Source organism: Notolepis coatsorum (assembly GCF_963971535.1).
Source record: "Notolepis coatsorum genome assembly, chromosome: 11".
Classification (NCBI taxonomy): domain Eukaryota; kingdom Metazoa; phylum Chordata; class Actinopteri; order Aulopiformes; family Paralepididae; genus Notolepis; species Notolepis coatsorum.
Window position 1 is genome coordinate 77,208,119 of NC_140175.1, and position 25,000 is coordinate 77,233,118.

At 46.0% G+C, this 25,000-nt stretch overlaps 1 protein-coding gene across 1 annotated transcript in view; it reads right to left on the bottom strand.

Annotated features, from left to right (window-relative positions):
• LOC311237163 (ephrin type-A receptor 5-like) overlaps positions 1 to 25,000 on the bottom strand; it is a gene marked incomplete at its 3' end in the record, with an annotated part of 196,381 nt that overhangs the window by 38,436 nt on the left and 132,945 nt on the right. The window contains 2 exon segments of the mRNA XM_084324972.1: positions 75 to 164; positions 17,190 to 17,314. Coding sequence (XP_084181098.1) covers positions 75 to 164; positions 17,190 to 17,314 — 215 coding nt within the window.

Genomic DNA, 25,000 nt, shown 5'->3' on the forward strand with positions numbered 1-25,000 from the left:
TATTCCCCAAATTGTTTATTTTTCCTCTGTGATTATTGAGTGTTGTCAGTGTAAGAGTCTTTCCAGCCCCTGACCTGGAATATATATACAGATGAAGCCTTCAGACCTTCCACCACCATCTCTGTCTCCTTAGACTTGATTATGGTGTAGCTGGAGTCCTGCTCCTGGAGAGAGAGAGAGAGAGAGAGAGAGAGAGAGAGAGAGAGAGAGAGAGAGAGAGAGAGAGAGAGAGAGAGAGAGAGAGAGAGAGAGAGAGAGAGAGAGAGAGGGAGAGAGAGGAGAGATATATTAAAGTATGTTCTATTTTTGTGCACATGTTTGCCAGTGTTTATTGTTATGTTACACGTATGTTAATTGTGTGTGTGTTTGTGTTAACCAAAACTAAACTAAGAACTAAAACTAGGTGTGAAAAAACATTTTAGTTAACCTCTTAACAAGCGGGCAGAAAAGTGGCAATTTTTTAACTTGAACTTGAGGACTGCATACTTTTTTTGCAAACCAAAACAACATACTTTATACTTATAGCACATGCATGAGCCTGGTCTCTTTTGAAAGATGACATTCTGAAAATTCACTTTTAGTGCTAACGTAATAGAGTAACATAGGTCTGAACTTTAGTTGTAAAAAAAACTTGTTACTCAAGTTTTTCTGTAGTAGTTAGTAGTCCAGAGGTAGTATTTCCCCAGAAGGTACAACAAATACAATGCAAATCCAGACGGAGCCATAGCCTGAAATCTTATGTAGTACATATCCAAATTTCATAAAGATCCATTCAGAAATGAGTGATTAGGAGTGATTTTGGTAAACTGTATACAAAGAAAAACTCAGTTTTCTCATAGACTTCAATTCATTCGGCTGTTTTGCTTTTCCTGTTTTCGTGTTTCTTCGTGTTTTTAGAAATTTTAATTTAGATCCCCATGTGGGGTATCATTGGAAAGCCACACTCATTGGTTACAACGATCCACAATAATTTTCGAGATCGGATCTAGATTGACGGAACTACTGCAGCCTCAGTTGGTCTCTGACAAGAACAAGTTGCAGGTTGAAAAAACCCTCAGCTCGGAACTAGGCAAAATCTGCATATGGCTCGCTGATAACAAACTATCATTACACATGGGCAAAACAGAGTCCATTCTCTTCGGTTCAAATAACAAACTCAGCAAGACCGTCGGCTCAGGCACGCGGGAACTATAAAACGGCAGGGGGTGCTGGGGGGTCGCCAGATAAAAAAAAAAGAAAAAGAAAAAAACGTTTTTTCTTTTTTTTTTTTTTTTTTTTTTTTGGTCAGGCCACTGAACTTAGAAGCAGGCCAGGCCAGTGTTTCTATTTGCACCAGCGCAATAGTTAGATAACCTAGGTGGGGAACAACCAGGAGATCACTGCAACTCACACAAGTTGGAGAACTATCTCTCTCTCTCTCTCTCTTGCTCTCACACACACACAAAGGGAGCCGCATGTGATTGGTGGAGGCGGGATCCTTACGAAAAACTGCTAATCATTGACACATGCTAGCCTGTAATAATCCCCCCCAGAAAAATGTACTTTGCATTTGATATATTGCAAATATATGCCATCACACACACTGGCATTTAAAGGGTTAGAATTATAAAATGAATATGTGGTGTTATGATCAGGGCTGAAGTTGAATAAAATATTGTATTTATCAATTACAAAAAACTGAAAATCCATAAAAATCTGTGTTGTTGCTAATCATACATATGCTAGCCTGTTTTTTAACAATAAGTTGTGATGCCATCACAAACACTGGCATTTAAAGGGTACAAATAAAAAAAATGCCTGCACCAGAATGCAGGAAATTAAGTCTTTGTAACAAAGAAATTCCTGGTGGGGGACCCCCAGACCCCCTGCTTAAAAAGTGGCCTGACTGGGGCTATATTTCCTGGCCTGAATGATTTCCCCAGTCCGGCCCTGGTTAAAAGCCTCCAATGCTTATTAGTGTGTGTGCGTTTGAACGTTTGCATGTTTCAACCATACATTTCCATTTAAAATATTTTTTTTTTACCTCCTATAATAGTGGGGGTCGCGGCTCTCTGACACAGTTTTTTTGGGTCGCGGCCTGAAAAATTTGGGAACCCCTGGTCTAGCCTGTACCCCCCAAACATGTTGCTGGCCCCGTCAAAACAGTATCCTATCAGCCTCTCCATGGGCAGGTCGAGGCGTAAAAGTATTTTATACACAAAAACAGCGTCTCTGCTGTTGTGTCTGGGCCGGGCATTGTAAAAACCCCAAAAGAAGTTCTGAGCTTCCAAGTTGTCATCGGCTAACTGTATATTACACGAGAATTGTTCTTTTCCAGTGAGTGACATCAGTGGTTCCGTCAGCGCTCAAGCCAAATATTGGGCTTTTGGATGCTTTGTCTCTAATTTGTCGCTGAATATCATGGGCAAGCAGCTGTAAGATTTCGTTTTGGATGTTGTTGGACATCCAGTTGTCTCTCTTTTGGAGCCAATTCTTCAACTCGGGATCAGACTCGGTGCGCACTCTTTCCATCATGAGCTGCCATAACACCCCATCCCTATTTGCATCACCCCTCAGTGGAAGCCCCTGGCGCCCGAGGGGGGGTATAGGGGAACAGACTCAGTTAACTCTTCAATACTTGATGCTGAGGCTGAACCTGTCGTCTCTGTCTCTCTCTGACGTTTATCAGATTTAGTGGGACTGTCACTGGGACCGGCGGGACGTTTCGAAAATAAATCTGATATTTTTCTTTTCTGCGAGTGAGACATTCTGTGCTAGCAAAGTCTGACTACTAGCTCAAATCGACTGACTGCGCAAGCACTGTATCACAGTAGCTCAGTGGTTCGTGGCGCGTGGGAAGGGCGGGAGACGGGAGGTGAATACAATTAGTTGTTTCACCTGTCATTCAATCAGTCTGTGACAGTCTGTCATCACTCGAAAATCTACTCGGTTTTACACGTATGATTGTGTACATACAGTAGTGTAATGAATGAATGAAAACTTTATTTAACAGATTGGAGAATGGCTACAATACAGTACGGCTCAATACACACAATATTAAAATGGTGATGTGCTTTGAGCAGGATAAACTTATAATATACAGTGTTACAGTTATACAGTTACAGTATATACAAATATATAAATACTGCCAAAAAAAAAAAAAAAAAAAAAATTATATATATATATATATATATATATATATTTTTTTTTTTTTTGCAATAATTGAGAGGGGGTGCTGCAGCACCCCCCGCACCCCCCCTTCCCGCGTCCCTGCGTCGGCTTCTCAGTTACAGTGGGTGACAATATTGTCACAAGGAAAGACGAAATTACCTACCTGGGTTCCATCCTAGAGGCAAATCTTTCCTGTGACAAAATGGCATCCAATGTAATAAAAAAAGTCAACCAACGAACTAGATTCCTGTACCGGATCTCCTCTCTGGTAAACAAGAATACCCTGATGACTCTGGCAGGAGCACTCATTCAAGGGTACTATGACTATGCGTGCACCTCATGGTACCAAAGCACCTCAAAGGCGCTTAAAACAAAATTACAAACATCACAAAACAAACTGGTCAGACTACTACTTGACCGTAACCCCAGAACCCACCTCACCCCTGCCCACTTTGACAACCTAGGATGGCTTAGAGTAGACGACAGAGTACAGCAACTTGCAATGGGCCTGGTCTACAAGATACACTATACGACCGGGTTGCCCATGTACATGTCAAAATACTTCCCAAAGGTCAGTGAATACCACAACCACTACACCAGAGGAAGCTCAACAAATCATGTTAAACCCAGATTCGGCTCAAACAAGGGACTAAACACGTTTCGCAATTATGCCACAACAATGTGGAACGCCCTACCCAAAGCTGTAAAGGTATGTGAATCCCTGCCCACATTCAAAACCGCTCTTAAAGAGCACCTACGGGAGGCTGCAATTCGAAATTGGCCACCGTAAATGCCCAAAACCCCCACCACCTCCTAATAGACAGTCTCCTCCCCACCGCATGTATATATTCCCTCTCCGCCGTATGTATATTTCTCTCCCACCCACCCACCCCCTCCTAATGTACAGTCCCCTCCCCATCATATGTATATACTCTGTCAGGATCTAGGGGTAACAGTACTGTATATTGGAATACCGTTTATGTCACAAATGTATCAGTACTAAATACCTATATGTCCCTATGCCATAAATGTCATGTATGTTGTGTATGTCATAAATGTCTATATGAATTGAAAATGGGGGACCCTGATGGAAACAAGACAAACGTCTTTCTCAGGTCTGCATCCCCTTAACAATTGTATGTATTGAGCCGTACTGTATTGTACCCATTCTGCAATCTGTTAAATAAAGTTTTCATTCATTCATTCATTCAGTCGGAAGTGGTATTTTGCGCAATACCGTGTACTTTGCACAAGCCTCAAATACCGGCATGTAACTCGAGAACAGCTGAACGGATTTTGTCTGATTTTGTCGCTATAGACAGGCAACAAATAAGCCTTCAATTCGATATATATATTGTATTACAAAATATGCACACCTGAGCCACTAGGGGTCGCCAACGTGCCGGTTGCAAAAAATCCGAAAACGTCCCATATGAGGGACGTTGCAGCTGAAATTAAAAGAAAAACTTAAAAAGAAAAACCTAAAACAAACTGAAATTATATTGTGTACTCATAAATCTAAATACAATAAAAAATACACATATAAAATGTCTTTAGTTTTAGTCTTTGTGAGGAGGTACTGGTCGTGTTGTCATGATACCTGCAAAATATCTCAATATCTGAGAACAGCCGTGCACCACTCACATTGGAAACCATGACCATAACATTACCGAAGGAAATCAGTTTATCTTCGATGATACGTCTGCACTGTGAGTCTGTGGAAATGACAGTACTGTGGAAATACAGCTGTACTGATGCTTACTAAGCATTTCAAACATAGATGTTATATGGCCACTGCCTGAGTGGAAGCAGAGCACTGCGCACGCACGCACACGCGCACACGCACACACACACACACACACACACACACACACACACACACACACACACACACACACACACACACACACACACACACACACACACACACACACACACACACACACACACACACACCTATATGCACTCAATTACTCACAGCACTCGTCCACACACATGCACACACCGGGGTTATTATAGTTTTATTTGTATTTTGTTTTTCATTTTTGTTTTCGATTCAGTTCACACACACACACATTGTCCCTGCAACCAAATACAGCTCTTATTAAAACACTGTCATTCCAAGTACCAGTGCTAATTAAACAGGGTATTATACTGTACCATTTTAATGGCAGGGCATTGCAATACTCTTCTAGCGTCGGTATACGGTGCAACACTAGGTATTGGTGCATAATTTTTTTTATAAAATGAATACTGGAACTAATAAAAAACTAAAGTAAAGCTAAACATTTTAAACTATAAAAACTGAACTGAAATACGCAAACCCACTCTGGAAACTAACTGGAACTAAACTGAATCGAAAACAAAAATGAAAAACAAAATACAAATAAAACTATAATAACCCTGGTGCGTGCATGTATGTGGACGAGTGCTGTGAGTAATTGAGTGCATATAGGTGTGTGTGTGTGTGTGTGTGTGTGTGTGTGTGTGTGTGTGTGTGTGTGTGTGTGTGTGTGTGTGTGTGTGTGTGTGTGTGTGTGTGAGAGAGAGAGTGAATATGTGTGTTTGTGCATGTGTATGTGCACGTGCATCAGCAGTGGGGATCAGTTTCTCAGCTGTAGCCACATCAGGTTTAAACATAACACAGCTAAATGCTTCTTCCATTAGCCAGAAACCATTAGCTAGCTGCTGACCACAACCCCTCCTCTCTCTCTCTCCCTCCCTCTATCTCCCCTTATCTCTCTCCTCTCTCCCTCACTGTCCTCTCTTTCCTCTCCCCTCCTCTCTCTCCTCTTTCCGCTTCCTTTCTTACTCTCTCCTGTCATCTCCTTGCCTCCACTTTGACCTTCCTCCCAGAGAACAAGGTAGAGACACAAACACGAGACAGAGGAGAAGAGAGAGAGATGCTATGGGGAGTAGCAGCATCACATTGCAGCAGAATCCATCCCAAGTCTACTGGTATAGATTATATACTGCAGCAGTGACAGTGAATATTAAAACAATCACACAAATCACCTCTGCCAGACAGGGGGTTTCAAGAAGTAAAATGAAACAAAATAAATGTATCTTTAACATAGTTTTGACGTCAAATATGGTGGTTTTGTAGCAGTTCCTAAGGGGAATGTAAGTGCAAAAGAATACCCACTGGTCTCAGAAAGCTAAATTGAATGTTTGTGTCAGTAGAACTAAAATACACCACTTTGATCCCCTGTGATGATTGATTCATGGCTTCTGACATGATTTATGGTCTCTGAGCAGGAACGATTTATGGCATCTGCACAGATTGTATGGCTCAAAAGATTATTGTATTGTCAATAATGAAGCGGACCATTAGTGTAGAGGAATTTCTGTCCCCTGCAGGTTTTCAAATAGCTATTTAAAACATCTTCAATCAGGTATTATAATGTATATCTGAACAAGTTTTAGTTATTGTTTTTTCAGATGTTAATGCTCATTATTTAGTTGATTGGTTGGGGTGTTTATACATATGATCCAGGATTTATTTTTGTTTCTGAATTGCTACAGTAGGCATCATAGTGAGAGGTTGTAGTGTTGATGGTTGTTTTTCGTTTTGATGGTTTATAATTTAGTTTAATGTTGTTAGGAATCAGATGTTAACCTAATGATATTAATTTCAACATTGTAATATTTCTATTGTGGTTTAAACGCTGTATGCCCCTGACCCATAAGGTATGAGCATTCTGAGTAAGATGTAAGTGCAGACCTAGTGATTTAATTATTCAATATTAATATTAGCATTTTAATATTATAGTCCACATACCAAGACATGCCAATCGATAGACTTTTAGAATTGTTATTTAAAAAAGTTTAAATCTCATAATTCAGTTTTAGATCTGAACATTAACACTTTCAGTGCCGGCCATTAACATGGTAAAGCATGGTTAAATGCCAGCACCCACTTCAATGATAGCGTTGTGAACGCATAATCTCTGTCTTAAATTATGGCTGTGTCTAATCTGCCCGTCGCTTATCAATGACTTGTCTGCAGTCAACATTGTCGAAACGGATTGTTTTTTAATCGCTTCATTTCCGTTTTATAGCATTTTGAAAAGCCCTCGTTTTCAAGGAAAATATAAAGATTCCGTGATAAACAGCATTTACTGGAATATTCTGGATACACAAAAACGTTGTCATTTTTCGGCCTATTTATGAATCGTTTTCAAATAAACCCTAGATTATCGATAGTATATGTGTACTTATGCACGCTATAGAAGCGGTTCGATTATCGATAAGAATATCGATTATCTCATTTCCTGATCGCTCGCACAGCCACACACACACACACACACACACATGGGGCACACGCTGATATATAGGTCAAAACAGATCCGATTAGCCCAAGACTGGTAAAATAAATTCCTTACCTTAGATCAGATGTTATTCAAAAAGATTATTCCAATTCCTGATCGCCATTCCAAATATCGATCACGCTTATTTATTACAGTGTTGGGTACTGTAAATACATAATCCACGCCGTTCTGATGGCCGGCGATCACTTGGTCTCTTCAGTTGGCTTGACGGAAAAGTTTAATGAGGAAACTGCCCCCCCCCCCCCCCTTCGTTAGTCTAAAGTAATGGGGTGCAGTTACACAGGGAGAGACGATAGGGTGCGGTATTTTCCCAATTGAGCTCAGAGAGAGTCTGCAACACTAGCGTGAGGCTCGATTGATGAAATATGAATTCAAATCGCCAATAAATAAAAAAGACAAACAAACGCTATATAGCGTTAGGGGCACTCAAAGGTCGGCATGAACTAATGACAAAAAGCGTCCGTGGCATTCAAAGTGTTAATAGTTTAATGATTGTTAATTTTCAGATGTTAATGCTAAGTTATTTAGTTTAATCTACATGATGCCAGTTTGATTTATTTAGCCTTTTAGGCATCATAGTAAAGGCGACGGTTGCTAGTGTTTGTTGTGTTGTAGTGATGTAGTGTTGTTGTGTTGCTTTGTTGTAGTGATGTACTGTTGTAGTGTTGTAGTGATGTAGTGATGTAGTGATGTAGTGATGTACTGTTGTAGTGTTGTAGTGATGTAGTGATGTACTGCTGTAGTCAGGGCTTGACGTTAACTTTTTGGCTCACTAGCCACTGTGGCTAGTGGTTTTCCAAAGTCACTAGCCACTCAGCATTTTCACTAGCCCTGGGCAGGTGGGCAGGTGTCAACGTCAAGCCTTGATGATGGCAGCGGCGGTGGTCTTCGCAGTCTGGTCTTTGGTCGGTACGGCAATAGTGAATCTGGTAAACATATCGGTCAGCACCAGTACGTTCTCGTAGCCACCCACCGACCTCTCCAACACGGTGAAGTCCATGGCCAGGACCTCCATGGGGGCCGTCACGTTAGTGCAGGTCATCTGGGCCTGGGCTTTAGGGAACACGTCGCGGGCTAATGCACATCGCTTGCATCGCTTCACCCATTGCTTCACCTCTTCTGCCATTCCGATCCAGTAGTAACCTCGCCTCATCAGGACCACCGTCCCCTGTCCCCCGTAGTGTCCCGCGTCTTCGTGCTGGGTCTCGTAGATCCTCCTTCGCAGGGCTGTGGGCACCACCAGCTGGAGAACCTCCTCTCCATCCCGGGGATCGCTTACGCGCCGAAACAGCACTTGCTGATGCAGCCGGAGTCGTTCCCACTGCCCGTATAACTTGCGGAGTTTCGGGTCTCCTTCCTTCAGCTGTACCTTAGTGGGGGGGACCCCCTGTGTCACCGCCCGCCACACCGGACCCAACTCGGGATCGTCCGCCTGGAGCTGCCGCATTTCCGCCCAGTCATATCCGCTGTTCCCCTTCTGTGCCGCTATCCGTCGTGCGCCGACACTCGAGACCTCCCGCGTCTCTGTCGGTCTCCCAGGGCACAGCAGGGCCCGCACTTCCTCCGCTGGGACCACGACGTAGCCCTCGCGGGCGACTAGGGCGGGGACGGACAATGGAGCGGCCCGTTCCTGGAGACCCTGACGGGTGTGGGTGCCAGCCGCGGCTATCATTAGGAAGTCTTTCTCAGTGTCTTCCACTTCAGGTTCTGATCGCATCGGCATGCGAGACAGAGCGTCTGCGTTCTGGTTGAGTCGACCAGGTTTGTAGTGCACCACGAAGTCATACTCCGCGAGCTGAGCGTTCCACCGCTGCTCCACTGCTCCCAGGTTGGCCGTGCCGAGGTGTCTCAACGGGTTGTGGTCGGTGATCACGGTGAACTGGGCGTACATCAAGAGGTCTCTGAACTTCTCGGTGACCGCCCACTTCAGGGCGAGGAGTTCCAGCTTGAACGCACTATAATTTTGGTCATTCCTTTCGGACCCACGCAGGCCTCGGCTCGCAAAGGCGATGACTCGCTCTACGCCCTCCTGTTTCTGACTGAGTACCGCTCCCAGTCCCAAGTAACTCCCGTCGGTGGTCACTATGAAGGGGAGCTGGAGGTCGGGGTAGGCCAGCACCGGGGGTGTCAAGAGGCACTGCCGCAGATGGTCGAAGGCCGTCTGACACTGCGGCGTCCACTTGAAGGCCTCGGGCCGGCCCTTGGCGAACCCCTTTTTTTCTTTCCCCATCAGGGCGTGCAGTGGCTGGGCCACCTGGGCGAAGTGGGGCACGAACCGCCGATAATAGGACAGGAACCCGATCACCTGCCTCACTTCCTTCGCCGAGCGCGGCGCCGGCCAGTCCTCCAACGCCTTCACTTTGTCGGTGTCGACCTGTATGCCGGCCGCGGAGACCACGTGTCCCAGGAACTTGACTTCGGTCTTCAGAAGGAAGCACTTCCGGGGCTTGAGCTTGAGTCCATGCTCCCGAAGCCGTCCAAACACCAGGTCCAGCTTCTGACAGTGGCTCTCGAAGTCGCTGGCGAACACCAAGACGTCGTCTAGGTAGACGAGTAGGACGTCGAAGGCCAGGTCCCCCAGCACGGCGGTCATCAACCGCTGGAACGTCGCTGGTGCGTTACACAGTCCGAAGGGCATACGAGTCCACTGGTAGAGGCCGAAGGGCGTCGTGACAGCCGTCTTCTCTTGGTCTTCCTCTTTCACCGCCACCTGGAAGTAGCCGGCGGTGAGATCGAGCGAGGAGAAGATCTTGGCTTGCCCCAAGGCGTCTAGGGACTCCTCGATACGAGGTAGGGGGTAGGCATCCCGGTGTGTCACGTTATTTAGGCGGCGGTAATCGCAGCAGAACCGCACGGAGCCGTCTTTCTTTATGACGATCACGGCTGGTGACGCCCACGGACTGCAGCTCTCTACCAGGACACCCAGGTTCACCAGATCTTGCACGTGTCTCTTTACTTCTTGGAACACGTGGGGCGGTATTCGGCGGTGCCGTTGCTTGACCGGGTGTGCGTCACCAGTGGGGACGTAGTGTGTGACCGTGGTTGTGTAACCATAGTCCCCGTCGTCAACGGAGAACACCGCCTTGTGTTTCTCCAATACTTGATTCAGCCGGCTCACTTGGGCTGGTGTGAGATCCTGCAGGTTCGCCTGTACGTCCACGGCGAGCCTGTGGGTCTTCCCGTCCGGCTCTGCCTCTGGCGGGCTGGCTCGAGTCTCAATCGCTGTCACTCGGACGCCTCCGTCTACTTCCTCTATGGTCACCCTCTCCTGGGGCCGTACCTGACGGGGACAGTGAATCTCTGCCAGTCTGGACCGGGGTCGGAGCACAATCTCGACGTCGGTCGGGTTCAACACCCGCACAGGCACTGTCCCCTGTTGGGCGTAGGTCACCACGTTCGCCACCAATAGTCCGGGAGGCAGGTTGGCACTCGGCGTGTTCTCCAGCATCACGGGACGCCGCATCCCTGCTGTCGTCGCGCAACGGCCTGAGACGACCATTTCGCTGTGCGGGGGAATGACCACAGACTCTCTGCCGGCCACCTTGACGTACCCCATCTTTCCCGGGGCGGTACACTCTCGGCCTTCTTGGGCCAGGACGGCGACCACACGGCGGATGGCGATGCTTCTAGCTTCGACACGTCTTCGGGTCACCGGCCGCATCCCCTTGATCCCTGCGAACAGGCCATCTACTCCGCCGAGCACGTTCATGCCCAGCAGTCCCTGGACAGCGTCTCCTAGGTCCCCTCGGCCTGGGTCGTCTTTTAGTATGAATATGCATTTCCCCGTGAATGTCATATCTAGGCACTTCACTTCGGCGTAGAGACACCCCACCACTGGGATCTCCAACCCGTTGGCGGCGATGAGAGTGATCCAGTTGGCGGGGGTCAACTTCGACTTCGGGAAGTGTCTTTGAAAGTGGCTCTCGTACATGGTGGTGACTTCGGCGCCGGTGTCGAAGAGGCAGCGGGTCTCGACCCCGTCGATCTGGACGTCTAGAGTGAGGCATTCCCCTTGCGCGTCTTGCGTCTCGGTGCCCTCCGTGGCCGCGCCGGCGACTCCGGTTATGACGGCGTCGACTGTCCTTCGTGCTCCTGGTCGGTGCCCTGACGAGCCCGGAGCTTCGGGGTTGGGAGTAGAGGCGGGGCGTGGCTCGCCGGCCGAGCGGGGGCATTCTCTGCTGATGTGGCCCGGCTGATTGCAGGCATAGCAGATCAGCCGGCCGTCTTCGTCTCGGCGGGGTTCTCGCGTCGCGTCGTCTCGGCGTCGCCGTCCGGTGGCGCCTCTCCGGGGCGCGTCCCGCTCCCGTGAGAAGGTCTGAGCCAGTTGTTCCTGGCGCACGCCTAGTTGCTCCATTCCCGCCTGGATCTGCCGAATAGTCTCCCGCAGTGAGTCAACGCTCGGCGGGGTCTCCCGTCCCTCTCCAGCCGCGGCGTGGACTAAACCCCGGGGGGGACCCTTGTCGGCGGGGTGGACCAGCTCGTCCTCCGTCCAATCGATCGCCGCCTGCAGTACCTGGGGAAATGGCCGCGTCCCGTCCTCCCTCATGTACTTCCGCATTTCTCTCCTCAGGGCATCGTCCCTGAGGCCCACCACAAACCGCTCCTGCAGCAGGGCGGTGGCGTCGGCGACCAGCGCGGGCGCCCGACGTCGTAGGCGACGGATCCTCTCCTGCAGGTCGTAGGCGAACTGGCGTACGGTCTCTCCGGCGGCCTGTTTTCGGTCGAAGAACTCCCCCAGGCGGACGCTGACCGGGACCTTGTCCCCATAGGTTTCTTCGAGTATCTTGAACAAGGCTTCCGTGTCGGGGGCGGTTCCCTCCGTCAGGAAGCGTACCGTCTGCTTCGCCTCGCCTTTGAGGTGGAGCTGTACGACCTCCGCTTGTTCCTCCTCGGGCACTCGACTGGCACGGAGATGGGCCCTCATTGCCTGGATCCAGTCCTCTACAGGCAGTTCCCCCCTCTCCTGTTCACCTCCAAATTCGCTGCACTTCCGCTCTCGTTGGACGTACACCACCGGGGGGGGCGCTGGGGGAAGCTGTTGGATCATGGCCTGGGCCAAGGCAAGCGACCCTCGGTGCCTGGCCTGCTCCAGTTGTTCGTGTTGGTGGTCTAGGGCTTCCGCCTGGTCTTGGAGTTGACCCTTTAGGAACTCCACTTCGGCGGTCAAGGTCTGCACCGTCTCGGCTCCCCCCTCTTCCTCTTTGAGCGGGGGCGGCGAGTCACCTCCTTGCGTCCCCCGGGACGGCCCGGCTTTGGCATCGGGCTTCGGGGTGTCGTTGTCCGACATCTCAGGTCTCTGGGTCGTCACTTACAAGGGAGTGGAGTAGGATGTTGATCCTGTTCGTGACGCCAAATGTAGCAGGGTGGATTATCCCTGCTTCGTGGGAACTGTGGGGTGCGGTCAATAGGTAGCGAGACACAGTAGCACCCTGGCCAGCTGCACCTCCGTCTTTGGGGTCCGGAGCGTCAACTGGAGGCTGGTAGTGGGGGTGAATGAGGCCCAGGGTTTACAAACCTGGTCCGGTACTCTGGTCTTCCTCCCTCTCTCTGGAGTAGTCCGCAGTACTCCCCAACACACCCTCACCCTCCACAGTTGCCCCTTTTCCCTCCCACACCTACTGACCGGATGGTAGAGAAATAACTGGGTTCCCCCCGCAAGCAGTACCCTCCCTTATGTGAGACGACCAGAACCCTTACAATGGAAATGGAAAAGGTAGAATAGCAAGGGGTTACGATTACATATATTACCCGTAGCAAAGGGTTAGGGTTAGGGTTAGAAATAATGAAAGACACACACACAAGACTCCCATCTACATCCTTTACTGTTATTTAAAGACTGGTCATCTACAAATATTTAATAGCAATGGGTCCACGGACGGTAGTTCTACTATTACTCAAGTTGTAATTCAATACCTTGCAAACACTTATATTGTACACCCACACAGTATAGACTCAGGTATTGCAGACCCAAAGTTAATAGACCCAGATATTGTAGACTTCAATATACTTGACTCCTTACCCACGTCTGGGCTAGTACCAATAATAATACCTCTTCTTAGGCTTTACTTATATGGCAGCGTTACGTTTACCCCCAAGAGGGGAAGGGTTAAATAGATGGGAAAGTAATATTACACACACATGGTATCACGCTCAAAGAAAAGGAAATAAAACCAAAGTGTGGGCCCACAATTACCAAAACAAAAGCCCTATGCTAATGCCGGCATGTAATGTTTATGGGGTACCCCTATGCACTGTGGTTAGCAAACACCAGCTTCGCCCGTAGGCTGCGACACACTGTGTAATGTACGATAGGATCCTGGGCGCCGAAGCCCTAATGTTTACTCTACCAAAATGGCGGCCGCGCCGCTCCACCACCGTCCTGGTGGCAAGATGGCGTCGAACACTCGCGCCGCAGGTGCTAGCAGGCGGAGCTATAGCAGAGAGGCAGTGCTGGCTGAGCTGGTGCTGGGCGAACTCTGCTGGTGGTAAAGAACTCCCCGTGTCCTGCAGGCAGCCTGGAGCAGGTGTGCTGCTGTTCTCCGGTGCAGACAGCTGTTGACGCCCGGGCAGACTGCTTGGATGTCCCGTACGTCTCTGGCACGCAGACTATACCGTCACTGTAACTAGGTATAACACGAGCAATGCTACTGTGATCCTTAGCCGCACGCTACTTATACCGCTCACTGTAACTAGGTATAACTCGACTCTTAGTGCCCGACTCTGCACTTAATGTTCATAATATCATAACACTGGTACTGCTAGGAGATCGTCTCCACTAGCCAGTACTTCCTATCACCCGTTGTCCTTTCCCGGGGCACTCCGGCATAAACGTCAGCAACGGGGCTGTCTAGAGCTCCCGTTAGCTGTGTCCTCTCGTGTTCAAGTTCACAGCCGAAGAGAACGACTTCCGCGGCACTTCTCCCTTTATCATCTCTCAGCTCTCTCCGCCACTCTCTGCCTGCTACTGCCCCCTGCTGGTCCCGCCTGCCTGTCACACGGGGAGACGCACTGTAAAATATGAATCAATACTGTCATTTATGATCCGTATTCACATGCTCTTGGGACGGGGACGTTTGTGTCATTGTTCGTGTGAATCAATGACACTAGTTAGAATGTCTTTGTGTACAAAAAGGGATATAAACACAGTCAGCAGTTCTGAATAATATACCATATTTTCCAGACTGCTACATACTGTAGTGTTGTAGTGTTGTAGTAATTTAGTGATGTACTGTTGTAGTGATATAGTGTTGTAGTGGTGTAGTGTTGTAGTGATGTAGTGATGTAGTGTTGTAGTAATTTAGTGATGTACTGTTGTAGTGATATAGTGTTGTAGTGGTGTAGTGTTGTAGTGATGTAGTGATGTTCTGTAGTGTTGTAGTGATGTAGTGATGTTCTGTAGTGTTGTAGTGATGTAGTGATGTTCTGTAGTGTTGTAGTGTTTCAAGCTCTTCCTCGTCCTTGAGATGATTTTTACCAGGGGCTTGTTTTTAGATTTGGTTTACATTTTTTATTTAGTTGAATGGTTCTTAGGTTTCAGATGTTAGCCTAATTATTTTAATTTCATGATCATAATTAAATCTATTCTAGTTTAAGCGTTAGCGTTTGCCCCTGATCCATAAGGTTTGAGTGTTTCGGGTAAGTGGTTTTGCAGTGCAGGCCTAGTGATTTATTGATTAATAATTATTATTAACAACTTGATATTATAGTTTATACATATCTGTGGCCATTGCACCATCAAGCGTGATTTTCTGGGGAAAGTAATTTTTCAGTAATACCCCGCACAGATTGTTATCAGGGACGTGACATAGGGGACTCAGGGGGTCATATTTTCAGAGGTTGTGCCTTGACACATTGTAATCTGTTAATTAAAAAAAGTTGAATGGTTGTGTGGTTGTGTGTATACATTTTATGGTTCAGTTTTTTAGAGGGTTTGGGTTAGTCATGTTTGCATTGGCTACTTCAGTCACTTCAGAACTATCACTGTTTTACTGTATATCTGATTCAACATGTGACTATATGCCTTATATTTGTTATAATATTTAGATTGGTGTGAAATAGCTAGTGATTGATGTTATGGTGTACGTGGTTTATTAACAGTTAGTGTGTAGTGACGGTAAGCCTGTGAATCAAGGACTGTCTTGGAAGTGGTAACTAGGTTACATGTTTTAGCCTAGCTAGGGGGCATATAAAAGACATGTAGCTATCCGTGTTAGCAATGTCTGCTTCAAGATAATAGTGTTTACTGGTCGTTTGCGTTTGAGTATGGTAGGCTTTTAACAACAAGAAAGATAGCCGTATAGTTTTCTAACATCAGGTATTGACTACAATATCTTGCTGTTCCTTTTTCCCCCTAGGGAATTTCACTCATCCCCATGGATTTATTTGGGATGTAACATATTTGGTGGGGGTCGTTCTGGATATGAAAAAGGGTGTATGGATATCGGTTGTTAGTGTTATTTTATATTTTGATATTATAAGATATAATATCAAAATATAAAATAACACTAACACTAACTAACACTAATAACACTAACAACCGATATCCATACACCCTGTTTTTTGCCTAGCTTAAGCTTGCGTATCGACTACAACAGGCTAATGAGCAGGAGCACTGAGCAACAAGGTTCCATGTATACACTTTGACTGCCAGCGTTTCCTGATGACTTGTTTGTGGTATATATAACATTAATGTGGCTATCAATAAAAGAGAATAGACAAGTGAGTAGCCTAATCTACTCTGTTTTAATACAGTTGCCAGCTGGGTATTTTAGTTTAGGATGGCATATCAACTACAACATCTGGTACAGGCACAAGCACTGAGCAACAAGTAAGCAGCCCAAACGGCACAGCTTAAGTCTCAAGTTGTCTTGCTTAGTAAGAGTCAAGCATGTGCCTCGTGTTTTTATGCTACTATTCCACCAAAATTCAAGCAAGCATGAAAGCATTACAGTAATGACGTTGTGTGTGTCAGCAAGTTGATACAGCAAGCCTCTCCCGTGTTTTGGTACAAGCTCGCACACCACGCCCCCCGCTTCCACTGGCGCGCACCCGGAACCACCTATTTCAGCGGTCCAGGTTTGGAGCGAATCAGCGTCCCCGGGGACGGGGGGGTGTGTTCCCAGTAGGACGGACACACCCTTTTTGGGTGCGATCGGGCTGTGATTCGACCCCGAATGGTTAGTGAGAAAGCCCTATAAGTACACATATACTATCGATAATCTAGCGTTTATTTGAAAACGATTCATAAATAGGCCGAAAAATGACAACGTTTTTGTGTATGCCAGAATATTCCAGTAAATGCCGTTTATCACGGAATCTTTATATTTTCCTTGAAAACTAGGGCTTTTCAAAATGCTATAAAACGGAAAGGAAGCAATTAAAAAACAATCCGTTTCGACAATGTTGACTGCAAACAAGTCTTTGATAAGCGACGGCCGGATTAGACACATAGCCATAATTTAAGACAGAGATTATGCGTTCACAACGCTATCATTGAAGTGGGTGCTGGCATTTAACCATGCTTTACCATGTTAATGGCCGGCACTGAAAGTGTTAAGGTAGATATTATATTTTCAAAGAACTTGATTTTGGAATCTAGGTTGATGGTGTACTAGTCCCAACTCTTTGGTAGTGCAGTTTTGGCAGTGGTTGAGGCCGTTTTAAGGAGGAGCTAATGTCGTTTTTGAGGTGAAACAAATGTGATTTTACCTTTTCGAAGTACTTGATCTCATACTCCAGTATGATGCCGTTGGGTCGGTCGGGCTCCGCCCAGGAGACTCCGATGCTGTTCTTCCCCGTGTGACCCTTCCTCACCACACTCACTGGGGAGGGGGCTACACACACACACACACACACACACACACACACACACACACACACACACACACACACACACACACACACACACACACACACACACACACACACACACACACACACACACACACAGAGATAAAGAGACGATTACTTCAACTGTAGGAATGAAATATGACACCATCTTCTGCCTCCCTATGAATGAATCATGATGATTGCAGGTATTTAGTGCTTTTCTTGACACTCAAATCACTTTACAATGTAGGGTGGAAATTGCCTGCTCCACCACCAATGTATAGCACCCAACCTTCGGCTATGCAGGCTCAATGGCTGGACATGTTGAAATGGTAAACGGCGCATTTTATATAGCACTTTTATCCAAAGCACTTTAAAATGTTTTTGTTCCTCACATTCACCAATTCACTCACACATTCACACATCAACGGCGGTGGCAACCATGCAAGGTGCCAACCTGCACATCAGGAGCAATTATGGGTTAAGTGTCTTGCTAAAGGACAATTCGACACACTGCACGGGAGGAGCGGGAATTGAACGGGGAACCTTCCGAGTTCCGACTACCAGACGACCGCTCTACCTCCTGAGCCACTGTCGCCCCATATCAGATTGATATGATTGATATCAGCCAATTAAGGAGAAGGGACAAGGATTAGTTGGCCTTGATGTCAGAGACCTGATTGGGAATTTGGCCGACTCGGCACACTCTTAAAAATGACGTGTTGAAGTAACACTGTCTTGTCGCTACCTAGACACATAGACCTACGGATGTGTTAACATTAACAACATGATGCAACCAGGGTTAAAACCATGTCACTATTAACATGTGTTGCCTTTCAACCCAGCTGTAACACAGTTTAGTTTGGGACACAAAACGCCATGTCTCATTTCAACACAATTCTTTTAAGAGTGTAATAATGAAACAGATGACGCAATCCCCTGCAACCCCCTCCGCTGCCGTTCCACTCCATGTCAGGATTGAGACGTGAGGCGCTAATAAGCAGTACACAAGAGTAACGTAAAATTAGTAGATTTACCCCGAGATCAATATAGATAAGACACTGCTTTCATCACTGATCGCTTAAATGCATAGGGAGCTAATTGCAATTCCTTTTAAAATACATTGTACATAGATTGTAATTCATGAAGTATTGAAAGAAAGACGAAGCATCAAAGAGAACAAAGTAAAAAAGAAAAACAGCGAAACAAATAAAACATGCTAGATGATTCGTTCTTTCATCTCTGCTGCCTGGAGAGAGAGAGAGAGAGAGAGAGAGAGAGAGAGAGAGAGAGAGAGAGAGAGAGAGAGAGAGAGAGAGAGAGAGAGAGAGAGAGAGAGAGAGAGAGAGAGAGAAATCCCACAAGTTGCAAACACTCAAAGAGAGTTTTAAAGGGGACATGCATTATAAATGGCTTTTTTCAGTGTTTAGCATTGTATTATAGTAATAGGGGTTAGTATCAATGGGTCTGTGTCTCTAAATACCATATTGGCGGATTGCTCTCATTCAGTTCAGACAATTTCCTCCTTCAGTTAATTAGGTCATTCTGATTTGACTCGCAAGGTGATGTAACTTGGCGCTGCTGGAGCTGATTGTGATCTGATTGGCATAGTGTAACCCGACACTTCCTCAAACAGGGTTTGACAGAGAGAGCGAGAGAGAGAGGAGAAACAGATAGAGAGAGAGGCTCATACGCTGTGTTTCTCTGAGCGATCTCTCCTCAGCTGTCTGCCCCTGCTTAGTTTACACACACTCGTGAGTCGCAACAGAGCACACATACACACACGCGCGTCACGCTGTCGTCTCTCTCTCTGTCTCTCTCTCTCTCTCTCCCCCTCTCTATCTCTCTCTCTCTCTCTCTCTCTCTCTCTCTCTCTCTCTCTCTCTCTCTCTCTCTAGTCGGGAGCATAACTACGCCCCGTCTATGGCTGTAGCGCACAGTGAAACCCGACACTTCCTCAAACGGGAGAGGGAGAGAAAGAAGGGGACCTTCTTATCTCACACACGCAGGTTTGTTTACACAGTGCTCCGTCTCTCTCTCTCTCTCTCTCTCTCTCTCTCTCTCTCTCTCGCAGGCAGTCGGACTCGGGAGCAGCATATCACTGCAATATCTTTGTGCACACTCCCATGCGCAGCCCGTATTCAGATCCGTACAATAATAATCACAGAGGTATATATTGTCATTTGAAACAAGTTACCAATGCATTGTCCCGTGGGATTATGCCCCCGCGGCGAAATTAATTAGTATCCCCCTCGATCTCTCTCTATATCTCTCTGTCTGCCACTCGCAGACTGATTGATTGATTGATTGATTGATTGATTGAATTTATTGATTGAAAACTTTATTAACAGAAGGCAGAATGGGTACAGTACAGTACAGCTCAATACATACAATTGTTAAGGGGATGCAGACCAGAGAAAGACTTTCGTCTTGTTTACATCAGGGTCCCCCATTTTCAATTCATTATAACATATATGACACACACGACATACAGATAGACAGTACTGCTACATCTATACATTTATGACATACCAGATTTGCAAATACAGTACTGTTTATGATACAAAAAGAGTCCGGAAAAGAGAGTATATACATTTGACGTAGAAACTGTACATTGGAGGAGGTTGGGTAGGTGGGGGTTGGGTGGGTGGGGGGGGGGGGACTGTACATTGGAGGTGGTTGGGTGGGGGGGGGGGGTGACTGTCACTTAAAGTGCTTATGGGCGGAGCCAGGCCAACACAGCCTGAAATCCAAAGTGAGAAAAATTATGCTTTTGAGTACTTGATTAGAAATATAAAACAATGAATTGTTTTGAATAAAACCTTACAGAGGTGTTCCATAGACTCACAGGAATTATGTACAGTTGCCCAAATAGTGCTAGGAATAGCAATGCATATCCCCTTTAAAACATGGCATGGCAAACACAGCAGCAAGATTTGTGAGCTGTGACAAGAATGGGGCATCCAATACAACCACCATAAAGACGATCTCTGTTTGATTTGATTGTTCTAACACTGGCTTTGGCAATGTAAACGTATGTTTCCCATGTCAATAAAGCCCCTTTGAATTGAATTGAATTGAATTGAGAGACAGAGAGAGACATAGAAATGGATACATAGAGATGGAGAGAGAGAGAGAGAGAGAGAGAGAGAGAGAGAGAGAGAGAGAGAGAGAGAGAGAGAGGAGAGAGAGAGAGAGAGAGAGAGAGAGAGAGAGAGAGAGAGAGACACACACACACACACACAGATACAGAGAGAGTTTGTGGTTAGACGAGACAGTGTTGAAAGGGATTTGTGAGATAAAAAAGAAGCGTTCTCTTTTGGTTCCGCTCTAGAGAGACGGTTCAACACTTTATTATAATTTTTTTCTTCTATTTTTTTTGTTTTACATCAAAGAGAAAACATAACAGCATTGTTCTGAATCTGCACTCAATCGTTTCGTCTTTACTGGGACTTGATCTTCCATGGAGATTTTTACAAGACATTCTAATGAATTAATTAATTACTGAAACAACACATAAACGATTCTTCTAAGGGTTCAGCACGAGCTCAGTGTGTGTTCATTCTGTTTGTTCTTTAGTTCGATGGGTTCAGCGGTTCATCTTTTTAACGACAACATGAATTGATAAACTACTTCATACCTTAGCAAATGATCTCAATACCTTCTATGCGAGGTTTGAGGCTGGGAATAACAACACCAGCCTACAAGCCATTGCAATGGAGGGGGGGGGGGTCTGCTGATGGAGACTCAGTGTTCAGGGTAACAGAACATGAGGTGAGGAGGACCTTTAAGAAAGTGAATATCAGGAAGGCAGCAGGACCGGACGGCATCCCCGGCCGCGTCCTAAAAGTCTGTGCCGACCAACTGGCCCCGGTATTCACTGACATATTTAACCTGTCCTTGGAACAGGCTGTCATCCCCACCTGTCTGAAGAAGTCCACTATTATCCCTGTACCCAAAAAATCCAAGCCTGCTTGCCTCAACGACTACCGCCCTGTAGCTCTCACCTCCATAGCCATGAAGTGCTTTGAGAAGCTATAGTAAAGGGCTACATCTGCTCCTCCCTCCCCATCAACCTGGACCCCCTGCAATTTGCATACCGCCCCAACAGGTCCACGGAGGACGCCATAGCCCATGTGCTGCACACAGCAGCATCACACCTGGACAAGAGGCAGGGGAACTATGTGAGAATGCTGTTCATCGACTACAGCTCAGCATTCAATACCATAGTCCCCTCCAAACTCATAGCCAAGCTCAGGGACCTGGGCTTGAACTATGACCTCTGCCAGTGGGTCTTTGACTTCCTGACGCGTGAATACTTTGGGCAACCAACATGTCCTTCCGCATTTCTCTGATTGGCCAGCGTTGGCCAGCGCTCTCCTTCGTGAATACCAGCGCTCTACGCTTGTTTACCCCCTCATGAGGCTCACCCAGGTGCTTGTTGCCGCGCATGCGCATGAGGCTCCCCCAGCACGCGATAATCCCCCTGGTTAATTGCATCACAGAACACGCCATATTAGCCCATATTTATTAGCAATGTTTTTTAAATAAATGCCCAGTCTTGTAAATAATAATAACAATAATTGCGTTGTGAAACCTGTGGTGCTCAAGTGCAACATCCCATGGGACACGTGAGCCTTCAGAGCTGCTCTTATTTGTAAATAGAAGAAAAAGGAGTTTTTCATTGTTCAAGAGTGGATATATGTTGCGGAAAATGCCTTTTAAATTTCTGTTATGTGGTTAGGGTATGTATGTTTTTTAAATAAATGCCCAGTCTTGTAAATAATAATAACAATAATTGCGTTGTGAAACCTGTGGTGCTCAAGTGCAACATCCCTATATACTATATACTCATGTACCATGTTCTACAGTAAGTGGGGAGTGTAAACATTTATAGTTAAAGACAGTAGAGCTTGAGTACGTTCGATAGGGCTTTGCTTCAAACCGGTGCATGAGATGAGGTTCTATATGTAGAACATGGTACAGTAAGTGGGGAGTGTAAACAGTGATTCAAACCCCTCAATGTATAGTGATTCAAACCCCCTCAATGTACAGTTTCTGACAGCTGGGCTGTGTTGTCACGCGAAATAACGTTATGAATAAAACGCGAAATAACATTATATAACGTTATATGTATATACGCGAAATAACGTTATGAGTGAATCTGGTAGTTGTTTTGATAAATATGTTGTTTTGATAAATATATATTTTACGGATTCGAACTTAACATTACATTTCCGCGATTAGCCTCGCTTGGCGTTTGAGTGCCGTCAAAAAGAAAATGCGCATGCGCGCGTTACCGGCGTAGGGGGAAAACGAGCGCAGAGGGCTGGCCGATCGCTGGCCAATCAGAGAAACGCGGAAGGACATGTTGGTTGCCCAAAGTATTCACGCCTTCCTGACGGGCAGACCCCAGGTGGTGAGAGCAGGCAACTGCACCTCCTCATCCATCACTCTCAACATAGGGGCCCCCCAGGGCTGTGTTCTGAGTCCCCTCCTCTACTCCCTGTACACACATGACTGTGTGGCACAGCGGAACAACAACACAATCATCAAATTTGCTGATGACACAGTAGTGGTGGGCCTGATCTCTGCAAACGACGAGAGGGCCTACCTGGAAGAGGTCAAGGTCCTAGCGGGATGGTGTCAAGAGAACAGCCTCTCCCTTGAACGTCAGCAAAACAAAGGAGATGATTGTGGACTTTAGGAGGTCGGGGGTCAGGGACTACAGCCCCCTCAGCATCGACGGGTCACCGGTTGAGAGAGTGAACAGTTTCAAGTACCTCGGAGTCCACATATCCGAGGACTTGACATGGACCACACACATTGACAGTGTTGTGAAGAAGGCACGACAACGCCTCTACTTCCTCAGTCGCCTAAGGAAGTTCCAATTCAGTCAGAATATCCTTAAGAACTTCTACTCATGTACAATAGAGAGCATCCTGACTGGCAATATCACCTCCTGGTTTGGGAATAGCACCGCACAAGACCGTAGCAGACTACAGAGAGTGGCCCGTTCAGCCGAACGCACAATTGGAGGGGGGCTTCCCACTCTCCAGAACATTTACAACAAGCGGTGCATGGGTAAGGCTACGAGAATGATCAAAGACCCCAGCCACCCAAACAACTGCCTCTTTGAACTGCTGCGGTCAGGCAAGCGATACCGGAGTCTCATGGCAAGCACAGAAAGACTCAGAAGAAGCTTCTATCCCCAGGCCATCAGGATGCTCAACGAACAATAACACTATGTAACAATCCATCAAATGCACTCACAGCACACACATCCACACGCACACACTCACTTTAAACAAACAACTCACTGCAGCACCCACTTACACACTTTAGAACACCTAAACACACTTTATATTTATTGGTAAAGAATTTGCACTACAACCCATACCTCATTACACCTTACTGTAAATTGTACCTAAATTGTACCTCATCCCATTTCTGCTTTGCACTATATAGTATATTGTATAGTATATTGTATGGTAACTCAGTTACTTCTACTCTGCATTAAACATTGTACATATGTACATACTGAACACTTGTGCCTACGTACGTGACTTCTATTTTATACTTGCTATACTTATTTTATTTTATACTTATCTATTTTTGTCTAGCACAGTCTCTGGAGCGTAACAGAAAGAAGCATTTTGTATAAAAGTATTCTGTACTTCTGTATGACAACTAATAAAGAAACTTGAAACTCATGTGGCTGGATGGACTGATGGTACCAACATACAAAAATGTGTTTCCTTCCTTTTCACATCACCTTGAAAGATTTGAACCCACTGTCTGAGATATAAGATATACAGTGTATATATATATTTATATTAGAGGTGGGCATAGATCATTTTTTTTAATCTAGATTAATCTATCTGCAATCCTGGAGTTAATCTAGATTAATCTAGGTTCCCTTTTTTTTTTTTTTACTTTATGAATAAATTATAAATAAATATAATAAATAAATATAATTTATTCAGCAACAGCAGCAACAATGTTTTAAATGTGTCTGAATTATAGACTTTTTATAATAAACAACAAATGTAAGATAAAAAAAACTATATACACTGAATGATTAGTTGTTACCTAAATCCCTTGGACTCCACTGTAGAGAAGGGGTGCAGGCCTTTGACAACAAACTGGGTCACATCCCTGTTCACCCTATCCTCTGTCATCCTTCCTATAGCTGCTAGGGTGAAGGGACTTGGCTTGGCTGGGACCGGTGGTGGAGGGAGAGGGAGGAGGCGTGGGCTGGGACATGGTGGCTGCAGCTTCAGCCTGACGAATGACGATCTATAAAAAGTTGTCATCTTTCAAATATATTTGTAGCTAAACAATTAGCTAAGCAATTATATTTTATTTATTAGCCTATTCGTAATAATTCTTTATTAGCCTAGCTAACTCCGTATTATCTTGGCTTACCTGCAGTGGACGTGCATGGAGATGGAACACTGCGAGCAAAGCAGTCGAAAACGGCACATTTCTGCAGACTAATGTTATGTTTTGACAACAGATGTTTTGACAAATTGCTTGTATTGCCACCCATACTTGCAAATGTTTTGTTGCACTTGTGGCAACGTGCGTTGTCGGCATCGACTTTCGTAAAGTGTACCCAGACTTTCGTTTAGTTCTCTCCGCCATGATGGGCGCAGAGCTCGGTCTGTGTCCTCCGCGCTTCAACACGG